Source organism: Macrotis lagotis, chromosome 2, assembly GCF_037893015.1.
Source record: "Macrotis lagotis isolate mMagLag1 chromosome 2, bilby.v1.9.chrom.fasta, whole genome shotgun sequence".
Taxonomy (NCBI): Eukaryota; Metazoa; Chordata; class Mammalia; order Peramelemorphia; family Peramelidae; genus Macrotis; species Macrotis lagotis.
Genome location: NC_133659.1, coordinates 260,678,746 through 260,690,595, shown reverse-complemented (window position 1 = coordinate 260,690,595; position 11,850 = coordinate 260,678,746). Strand labels below are relative to the sequence as shown.

Below are 11,850 nucleotides of genomic sequence, written 5' to 3'. Positions count from 1 at the left end.
AAATTAATTAATGAACTCTCAAAGAAAAAAATCCCACACCAAGCTGATTTATCAATGAATTCTGTCCATAAAAGAAAAAATAATTCTAATTCTATATAAGGTGCTTATAAAAATAGGAAAAATAAACCCTTCCCATTTACTTCTCTTTTATATCTATTGTATTGATAACTAAAAGAAGGAGAGGGCAGCCAGTGGATAGAGCACTGGCCCAGGAGTCAGGAAGTCCAGAGTTCAAATCGGGCTTCAGACACTAAATAGTTACCTAGCTATGTGACCTTGGGCGAGTCACTTAACCTCATTGCCTTGCCAAAAAAAAAAAAAGAAAGAAAGACAAAAAAGGAAAAATCTCTAGATCAATATTCATAATGATCATTACTATAGAATTTTAAATTAAAACATTGACAAACATGTAGCAATATGATAAGAAATTTTTAAACTATTTTAATATGATAAATAAGAAAGTATGAGAATAACGTGCATTTTAACAGATTTTGACAAAGTTGAGTATCTATTTCTGTTGAAAACACTTTGATAATAGACTTATTGAATATAGAAAATGATATCTTTCTATGACAAAAATGAAATATTATATGTAAAGGAGAAAAGTTAGATGCCTTTCTAATAATAATAAGGTCGGGGATAAAGGAAGGACATTTCATTATTGTCATTACCAATACTAAAATTGAGGCATTAAATATGCATTTAAGAATCAAGGTTAAAACTTTCGCAGGGGGCGGCTAGGTGGCGCAGTGGATAAAGCACCAGCCCTGAAGTCAGGCGTAACTGGGTTCAAATCCGGTCTCAGACACTTAATAATTACCTAGCCGTGTGGCCTTGGGCAAGCCACTTAACCCCATTTGCCTTGTAAAAAAAGCTAAAAAAAACTTTTGCAGATGGCATAATGGTACATATATATATAATATATGTACCATTATGCCATCTGCAAAAGTATATAAAATATATATGTATGTGTGTGTGTAATTCAACCAAAATTGAATGAAGTAACATATTCAGAAAATTATGAGATACAAAGTACATTCATATCAATATCAATACCCCTTTTCCTAACAAAACTATATAGGAAGATTTGAAAAGAGACATTCCATTCAGCATAATTATAGATGCATAAAATATCAATTAAAGTATGACAAGTAACTATAAAAATGAAAAAAATTATACTTTTCAAAGATATGAAAAAGTTATGAGAAAAAATTCAAGTTATAAAATAAAAAATAAGTTATGATACATTAATAATATATCACATATGCTAATATGATCATGATATATGATATATGTGATTATAATATGTGATATATATAAATAAATTATTAATGAATTCAGTTGTTTTATTTTTCCACATATAGTTCATGCACTATTGAAGGTTCTTATGAATGCCTAGTCATTTTATGCTAACATTTGTGTACTTGCAGGGGAATGCAGAAACTGGTGTATTTTGATATATAAAATAAATAGTTTAAAATAGTATATTGAAGACTAATTATAACTGTCACTAGATCCATGAACCCTGGGAACCAGAAATGTCTCATTCTCCAATAGGAACCCCTTCCTCTGGACCCATACAGTCAGTGTCAGGATTTCAGACCTAGGAAATCTATGAACCTTAACTCTTTGACTTACAGGAAATACACAAGTTATCCAATGTCATGTGAAATAAGAGAAAGAGAAACTGAACCATTTAAAGATCCATTAGTATTGAATAAGACTAAAAATGAGGAAAGAAAAGAGATTTCCAAGGGGCAGCTAGGTGGCGCAGTGGATAAAGCACCAGCCCTGGAGTCAGGAGTACCTGAGTTCAAATCTGGCCTCAGACACTTAATAATTACCTAGCTGTGCGGCCTTGGGCAAGCCACCTCACCCCATTTGCCTTGCAAAAAACTAAAAAAAAAACTATTACAGTACTGTTTAATGCAATCAACTATTATGACTCCAGGAGATCTATGAAATTCAAGGGGGGAAAATGAGACATGCATTTTCTAGCATGACTGGAGTTTAAATGTATTTAGCTTAACTATGCCTACTTGATAAATATTGATTTTGCTTTTTGTTTGTTTGTTTTTCAATTTGGAAGGGATAAGAGAAAAGTCAAGTAGACTACTTCAGTAAATATTTATAAAATACCTACCTTGTGTCAGGGAGTATGAAAATTGCTAGGAATGCAAATAAGAAAAGGGACAGTTCATATCCTCAAGAATCTTCCCATTTAACTAAAGAAGAAAACAGGAAAAAAAGAAGCTGAAAACTGGAGATATCTATCTCAAACTAGTATTTGGGAGCTTGGATAGGAATATTTTTTCTTGGATAGAAATATGATTCTTTGGAATCAAAACCAAGTTGAATTACTGATAGAAAAATGTTGTTTGCTGGAAGAATATGAACCCATGATAAAAACAAAATGATTTGAAGGAAGTTAATATTTTACCAGAGGGAAGAAGAAACTAATAGTGAATTGAACAGAATGTCTGGAAAAGAAAATAAAGCAATCACTGAATAATGTATTTTTTTTAATTTTTCAGACAAAAAGTAAAACAAAAAATAAACATAGATACAAAATCCAGCTTAAAAATAAAAACATTTCATGTAATAAACTTTCCTAGTTATGGATGCAATTCTTTTTTTTTTTGGTCAACTTTGAATGTTAATTCTATATCTCTTTTGTTAAGTTAAAAAAATTAAAAAATAGAGAGAAGAAAGAAGGAACAAGGGCAAAGATTAGGAGAATACCAACACAACAACTTCAGCATTTGAATGATGTTGCCTATAATTATTGTCAAAATAGATAAATAAGATTTTTTTAGGTTTTTTGCAAGGAAATGGGGTCAAGTGACTTGCCCAAGGCCACACAGCTAGGCAATTATTAAGTGTCTGAGGCCAGATTTGATCTCAGGTACTCCTGACTCCAGGGCTGGTGCTCTATCCACTCTGCCACCTAGCCACCCCAATAAGTAAGATTTTTGCAATAGATAGAAAAACTCATGAAAAAGGAATTTCAGAAAATCCCATGGAAGAAAGAGGAAAATGAGATTTTGAAAAGTCAGAATTTAATGCAAATATATGTGAGCATGAATAATTCTCAACACTTGAAACTCCCTCTACCAACAAAGAACATAATCTATTTTTGAATTTGTTACTGAATCACAGAGAACAAACTGAGGAAGAAAGAGAAGGGATCAAAACCATATCCTACTACTATCACTTGTCTCTTGGTATAGAAAAGGACCACACTGACCAACCAAGTGATTGGAGCTGTGAATTACACAATTATGCTTATTAAAGTGAGGGGCATATAGTGAGGGCTGCCTTTACAGAATCATTCCATCCCATGCCCCCTTTGACAGAAAGCAGCACTATGGGAGATACTACAGGACATTTTCCACAGTAAATTGATTTTACAAAAACATTAATTGACTTCTGGAGATAGAATGAGACAACTCAATAAATCTTTTTGTTTTGTTTTGCTTTTGCTTTGTTTTAGTTTTTGTAAGGTAAATGGCGTTAAGTGGCTTGCCCAAGGACACACAGCTAGGTAATTATTAAGTGTCTGAGGCTGGATTTGAACTCAGGTACTCCTGAGTCCAGGGCCAATATTCTATCCACTGCGCCACCTAGCTGCCACTACTTAATAAATCTTAATCTGTTTCTCAGTGGTCTAACCATCAGTAGAGCCTTTCTTTTCAGACTTCAGGCACAAAACTAACCATTATCAGAGAGTTATGAACTCCAGGTCATTCCTTCTCTCCATTACTTCCTGTTTCTACTATTGCTATCATGGGATATATAGGATGTTCAAAGATGATTAATATCTATAGTGTGAGAGATTTCTAAGCTTTTATAGGGGGCTGCTCATCTACTTTTGGTATTCATTTTTACTCAACTCTCACCTGTGACTTTAAAAGCTGTAGCATGTCCTATGGCCATAACATTGTAAAACATCTCAGTACATAGCACAAATCAGATTGAGGCTAATTGGAAGATCTGAAACCCATCTGTGTATTAGAAGATTGACCTACACAAACGTATGAGGATTTCCTCTGGTGGAAATGGGTGAGTGAGAACATTGCTCCAATTGCCATGAAGGTGGATGAAACAGTTGCTGTAGAACACTTGCAAATTGGTCAAACTTTCTAGATTTCAAGGTCATCCACTCCATCCCAGGTCATTGCCAGACTCTTAGTTTTATCTTGCCACTTGATACTGCTGACTCTTGAAGTAATTCCAGCAACTTTGTACAACTCCACCTCAAGTCAACACACACAAAAATAACATTACCCTGTGCTGTCATTGGTCCTCTGAAAAATGAAGGAATAAAAACATAAGCATCATAATTTTCACATTGATTCATCTTTTGTATCTTACTGGCCTCTAAATAAACAATCCTCTATTGAAATTATACTTTGAATAGGAAATACATTTTTAACTTTGAGTTTCTGGTCGTTGTTATGAAATTATCGACTATACTCATTAACATAAAAGAAGATAAAAAGAATGGAAAAAACAAAAATGACATTATGATGAAGGATTTCTGGAGTATCCCTTATGAACTGGAATCAAATTCTTTTGTATTTGACAGCAGAAAGAAGGCTTTGTATTGCTGTGGATTTTCTTTTATTGTGGGAATGAACCTTACAGGAAGTAAAAAATGGAATTCTTGTGAATTTACAGCATTTCTGATAATAAGGAACCATAGGACTTGACATCATAGTTAAGTAACTCCAGAGAATTCTGGACAGGGAAAATATCCCATAAGATTATATAATGAACTAGTTGGATAGTTTCGAAAATAATTATTGATTCCCATTTGGCCACCTGCCTTATCTCTCCTTAGATACTTAGTTTACCAAGGATTTTTTGTTTTTGTCTCTTTGGGCACTATCCCCTAAGCTTTGATTTCCAACTTGTGCTAAGGTCAATTAGATTTCATATTCCTTAATACCTTCTGAACCTGCCTCTCCATGACACCTTTTCCTTGCTCAATGAATTACTCCTCCTGAGCAGGTATTAGTCATAGTAAATAAGAAATCTTTTGATATTTCTAGAAAGGTATAATCATCATTGAATGTTTACAATATACTTAGATTATCCATAAGGGTTGAAAAATATATTTCCCAGAACTAAAATAAGTAGAATGTCTAAGATTGTAAAAGACAAAGTAGAAATTAGTTCCAGACATGCTCCATTGGCTAAGAATAAACAGGAGTATCAGAGAGTATGTGAGAAAGTGTGCACTTGTGTGAGAGGCAGTGAACAAGCCTGACCACATAATCAACATCATCACTGCTCAGTTTTTAGGGAAAGTATGTAGGATATTTTTGTTATCAGCATTAACCTATCAAGAATTGCCAAAAAAAGTAAGTTTTTTTGCTTTAATATCCATTTTTCCTTCTTTCCACTCATACTGTGACAAACTGTATGTTTGTGTGTTCCTTCTTAAATGGGGCCACATATATTTATATGTCCTCATAAAAACAATGTTATTTGCAGAAAACTTGGAATAAAAATCAATTATGATCTCCAATTTGTCATTTCATTCTCAATTGCTTATTTATTAATTTTGAACTAAGTGGGAATAGAGTTGAAATGTGTGAATCTTTGTCTTTTAATCCAAAAAATCATAGACTTAGAGCTGGAGAATCCTTAGAAGCTATAAGTTCCAATCCTCTTAGATTTCAGTTGAGAAAACTGAGAATCAGAGTTTAAATTACTTTCCTAAGGTTAAACTGATATTCAGTGATAAAACCAAAATTTGGGTAAGAGTCACTTGACCTCTAACATAGCATTCTTTCCATTATAACACACTGTTTCTAATGTGAAGTATTGTTAACCTTCAGAGAACATTTTTAAACATGACTGGATCATTGCATGCTCCTTCCATCTCACCCTCTTAGAGAGAGAGATAATGTCAATTAAAAATAATTGAAGTCCAGGATCTGCCACTTAGGAACCATATGATGCAAGTCAAGTGAGTTAAGCTTTTTAGAACTATTTTGGAATGTTTGGAATGAAGAAAATGAAAGAATCTTAAAATTCTGTTTCAGTTCTAAAGTTAGTATTGCAACCTATAATGTCTGTCCTTCATTCTTCAAGATCATGTCATCAAGAATGAGATGCTATTACATACAGGTGATTTGGTTTTGAATGTGAGGGCATGACTGTGCTAAGACAATAGTCTCACTTTTTTTTCCTGGAGTCTTCTGTGTTCAAGTGACCAGATATGATCAGGGTGACTAAAGATGGCCCTGGATTCAAGGTAATCAGAGTTAAGTGACCTGTCCAAAGTCATATTGCTAGTAAATATTTAAGGCCAGATTTGAACTCAGGTATTCAGTTTCAGAGACTACACTCTACCCACTGTACTACCACTTACCTGACATAAGTAGGCTTAGTAAAAAATACACACAAGGCAAAGAAAGGAAAGACATAAGCTTCGATATAACATTTACAATGTAGCACTGTATTAAGCAATTTTACAAGTTTTTTTTTCTCTTGAGACACAACAGTTCTGCAAAGTAGGTACTATTATTATCATTTTACAGTTGAGAAAACTAAATTAAATTGATAAATATTTGGTGGAATTTAATCTAATGTCTTACTAATTCCTACTCCTGTTTTGTATACACTGCTACAGAACATGCTTCTTAGACAGTGAGATGAAGAAAAGTAGTCATCTACTCTAGATGAAAGTGTGAACTAATGGGATATATAGGTATAGAAGTCTCAGAGATTAGCTGGCAGTGAGGAGAGTGTTAGAAATGTTCTAATATTATTTCTATATTGTTACCACCAATACATTAAACTCCTTGAGAACAAGACCCGTGTCTTTGACTTTCTTTGAATTCTTGTTACTATGCAAAGTACCTGGAACAGAAAAAAGCACTTTATAAATGCTTATTGATAGGTAATTTATAGTTAGGGAGACAGAGACAAAGGGAGAGAGAGAGACTAAGACAAAGGGAAGCAGAGAGACAAAGAAAAATGAGACAGAAAGAGACAGAGTCAGAGTGACAGAGACAGAAAAACAGTGAGAGAGAGAGAGAGAGAGAGAGAGAGAGAGAGAGAGAGAGAGATTCAAATAAAGACTAATAAAGGTTGTGCTATAGTAGAAACAAGATAGAAAAGAGTTGTTTGCATCTAGATTTGTTCCTCATTTTTTCAATTGAGCAGTCCCTTCACCTCTATTGTCAGCTTCCTCACCTGTAAAGGAGGAGTGAATCAAATGATCGCTAAGACCCTTTAGAATTTCAACTGAAAATGTTAGGAGTTTGTCTTACTTTCTTGCCTCTCCTCCATTGTATAGAAATGAAGCTATAGGGTTTTATTTTTAATAATTTTTGAAAAAATGAGTTCCCTTTTTGGAAATTCAGATTTATAGTGAAATTTTATGACATTTCTATTGCTATAGGGAAAAAAATCCTGTACTACAATTGTTTTATATTTTTTAAAAAGTAAATAAATTAGGAAAAATTATAATAGTGATTGGAATTAGGAAGGATGTTCCCAATACAAGTAACAGGACATTTTGTCATGACTCCATCAATAGACTCAACTTTCTTTCATACAAAGCATCCCTAGACTTCCTTAACTCAAAAATAAAATAGGTTAAGAAGAAAAAAGTTCTTATTTCATTTGGAGACATATGGAACTTAATCACACTCTTATCTTTTATTTTATTTGGGTATATATCTTCCCACTTATGTTTAGCTCCTTAAAAGGGCACCTAGATGGCACAGTAGATAGAGCATTGGCCCTGAAGTCAGGAGGATCTAATTCCAAATCCCAGCACAGACACTTGGAAATTTTTAGCTGTGTGACTATGGGCAAGTCACTTAACCCTGATTGTCTTGCATCCAGGCCATTACAGTCATTCTGATTCATATCTGGCTATTGGACCCAGGTAGCTCAGGAAGAGAAAGTGATGCAGGTGACTTTGCACAGCATCCACCTCAGTCAAATCCAATTCATGTGCCTGTCATTATATCACTGCTCTGATGTCATGTTCATCTTCAAGAATGAAGGACAAAAATAAACACAAAAATAGGTCCTTAAAACATCAATCATTTCATATTTATATTTTAAACACCCTTAATGCCAATATTCATAACATAATAGGGAGTTAATAAATGATTGAATGATTGTTTGGACTAATTCTAATACTTTGTCCATGTTACATTTCTAATATAGCCTTATGTATAAATTTTCTGTTCCTTTATTTGTAGTTTTTTCCTTTTATTTTTATTGTAGGTCTACAAGAGAGAAAACAAACATGAAAAATTGCACACAAGTGACAGAGTTCATCCTTCTGGGATTGTCAGATGACCCAGAACTTCAAATCATCATTTTTTTCTTTCTTTTTCTGTCCTACATACTCAGCATTGCTGGGAATTTGACTATAATCATCCTCACCCTGCTGGATTCTCACCTTCAGACTCCAATGTATTTCTTCCTACGTAATTTCTCATTCTTGGAAATTTCATTTACTACTGCCAGTGTTCCCCGATTCTTGGGCAACATTATTACTGAGGACAAGACTATTTCCTACAATGGTTGTATGACTCAATTGTTTTTCTTCATTCTCTTGGGAGTAACTGAATTTTATCTTCTAGCTGCTATGTCCTATGACCGGTATGTCGCCATCTGCAAACCCTTACATTACACAACCATCATGAGCAACAAAGTCTGTACTTTGCTTGTCTTCTGCTCATGGTTGATGTCGTTTATGATAATCTTTCCAGCAATTATTCTGATGCAACAAATTGACTACTGTGATAAGATCATTGATCATTTCACCTGTGACTTTTCTCCCCTCTTACAACTATCTCACACAGATACAAAATTCTTGGAGACAATGGGCATTTCTTGGGCTATAATAACTCTGATGTTCACACTAGCATTAATAATTCTCTCCTACACATATATAATTAGGACAATTCTGCGCATCCCTTCTGTCAGTCAGAGAAAAAAGGCTTTTTCCACTTGTTCTTCTCACATAATTGTCATTTCCATTTCTTATGGTAGTTGCATCTTCATGTATATAAAACCCTCAGCAAAGGACAGAGTCTCTTTGAGCAAAGGAGTTGCTGTCCTTAATACATCAGTAGCCCCCATGTTGAATCCCTTCATTTATAGTCTACGGAATCAGCAAGTAAAACAAGCTTTCATAGACATGATACAGAAGATAAACTTTTGTTCAAACAAAGGAAAAGATTTCTTTAACTGAATAAAAAGTTCAATGAGAAGTACAGTTCCTTCATATCTTTGTATCTTTTTTATTTCCAATATTTCAATATTTACTAAGAATTTTTTTAATTTACAGATCAAATTCAACAACCAAATTCTCTTGTCTTTAACTTTACACACACACACACATACACACACACACACACACACACACACACACACACACACAAACACATTTATATGTTGTCTCTCTCCACAAAATGCAAGCTACATGAGGATGTGGACTATTTAATTTTCTTTCTTTATAACCCTGATATATTGACCAATGATTCAATTTAAGTATATTATGAATTCTTATTGATTGATTGTTAGAAGTAGATTTTTTCTATTAATTCATATCACAATGCCTCCTTACCTAAGGAAATGATCTTTGAATATCTGTGACCTTTCCCCAAAATGAATCATCACTTTGTACCCAGCTTACTTCTCTGTGGGGAAGGCCTTTATCTAAGTCTTTCAGATTTGATAGAAGCTAGAGTCGTGGAACAAAACATCTGTCAGAACTATCAAAGCATTTAAAGTGTTAACGTCGCTTCCATATAATGTTTAAAGTTGGTTTCTTAATAGAAGATTCCTGGGGTGGCTAGGTGATGCAGTGGATAGAGCATTGGCCCTGGAGTCAGGAGTACCTGAGTTCAAATCCAGCCTCAGACACTTAACAATTACCTAGCTGTGTGGCCTTGGGCAAGCCACTTAACCCCATTTGCCTTGCAAAAACCTAAAATAAAATAGAAGATTCCTTTTCTTACTCAAATGCTAATGTGAATTTTTGAATCTTAACAATTTTGGAGTGTGTGTCAATGATGCGGAGTGTGATACATCCATGTCTCTCTGCCTATTTTGTGTGATTCATCCAAATTCTACCAAAAGTTTTATATGGGGGGTGCACCCAACATTCTGGGTTTCTTGTTAAATTACTCATAAAATCAAATTGTAATCACTTTATCATTAGAATACACTGACCATCCACCAAACATCTTTTGCTTTTACCACATGACTATTGCATGTCCTTCTATCACACAATTTCTTAATTGCATCTTGTAACTTTTTATATCTTTAGAGTCCTTGCTTGGTTGTTTGTTGTAGCTTGCTCATATCTACCAAGAACCATTTGTTCTCCTTTGTTAGACTTCAATGTAGTAATATTTCATCATATACAATAGCTTTACTTTTATCCCCTTTACTGTACTCTCCAATAATAGAAAACTCAGACCCTCCCCAGTATTCTTTTAAATATCCCTTGGCAGCTGTGAGTTTCCTTCTCCATCTGCCACCAATTATTGTCCCCATTACTTCTATTTTGTTCTGCTGTAATAAATATTGTATGAACATTTAAAACAAATAGAGATATTTATGGAAACTGTAGTTTTTCTTCATATTCTTTCATCCACATTCCCATCAATCTGATCTCATTTATGTCCCAATTCAATTCTGCCCCCACCATTCCACTGTGTTCTCTACAATTCTCATTCCACATTGATCATATTCCTGTTCATCCAACACCTTTTTTTTCTCACAAACTTTGCATTTATTAGCATTCAAGTAGACCACGTTTTCCATGGACTTCAATGAATACTTAATAATCCTTTCTAACACTAGTTTATCTTCAGTCCCCACTATCTTTTCATATTGATCCTAGAGAGAAAGGCAGAAATCTCCTTGAACTTCATTTGCTTGCTTCAGTTAATCATTTTTTAAAGTCCCCTCAATTAAATTCTATCCGCACACTCAAAATGATGTTTATAAACCAGTCTCCCATTTATTCTTCCTCTTTCTGACAATGTATAACACTTCTATCTTCTGCTGCTCAATCATTTTAATGTGGGACTTTATGTAACTTTTCACTTAAGTTCCCTGCTTTGTCTGCCATTGTCTAAGTTTCCTTAAATCCCATGACCTACTCCTTAATTCCCTCTCTGACATATTTAATATGTCTTAGATTACACACTAGATTTTGCCATTAGGACACTATTTCACAAATCAAAAACTTGAAATTCCCCTACTTAACAATAAACTTTGTTCTATAACCTCTGAATCAACTGTTCCTTCTGCTTCATCCCTATTAAATATCTTTATTTTCTTCATCATAGACTTAATCCTACAGTACATTTAGTCTCACAACATTGTTCCCATTCTGATTTCACTTTCCTCTTTCTTAAAGCCTTAATCCAAACCCTACACTGTCCTCTGCATTTGAAGTCTCTGTCCCCTTGCTCTTTTCTTACCAAAACTTAGCCCAAGATTATTTCTATCATAAGCTTTTCCTGCTCTTCATGAGCTGCTGAATGAATCCTGGAGGACACATTACAAAATCATATTATCCAAACTTCAACCTGGCCTTAAATCCAGCTAGGCAATAAATGCCATTATTCCTTCCTGAATGTTTCCCTATCTCATTCTCCATAGAAACTATTGCAAAAGATTTTTTTTGTTACTCCTCTGTTCTTCCTCATTTCCCCCATATGTCCTCCTCCCTTAAGCTATTGATCATCATCTTAAGGTATTGATTCTCTTCCTGGATAAAATTATGGCCACTCACATGTGAACTCCTTTCCCCTTTCACTTCATTAATCAATTTACTCCGTGACTCATCATCAT

General features: G+C 34.1%; 1 protein-coding gene across 1 annotated transcript; it reads left to right on the top strand.

The window, feature by feature from the left end:
* The first annotated feature begins 8,278 nt into the window (after positions 1-8,278).
* LOC141512205 (olfactory receptor 6C1-like) lies at positions 8,279-9,232 on the top strand. The gene has a single exon (XM_074221042.1). The coding sequence runs from the start codon at positions 8,279-8,281 to the stop codon at positions 9,230-9,232; it is 954 nt and encodes a 317-aa protein (XP_074077143.1).
* Positions 9,233-11,850: the final 2,618 nt, after the last annotated feature.

What these genes read in the sequence shown, in the direction of transcription:
- LOC141512205 (XM_074221042.1), top strand. Translation starts at nt 8,279, where the DNA reads ATGAAAAATTGCACACAAGTGACAGAGTTCATCCTTCTGGGATTGTCA.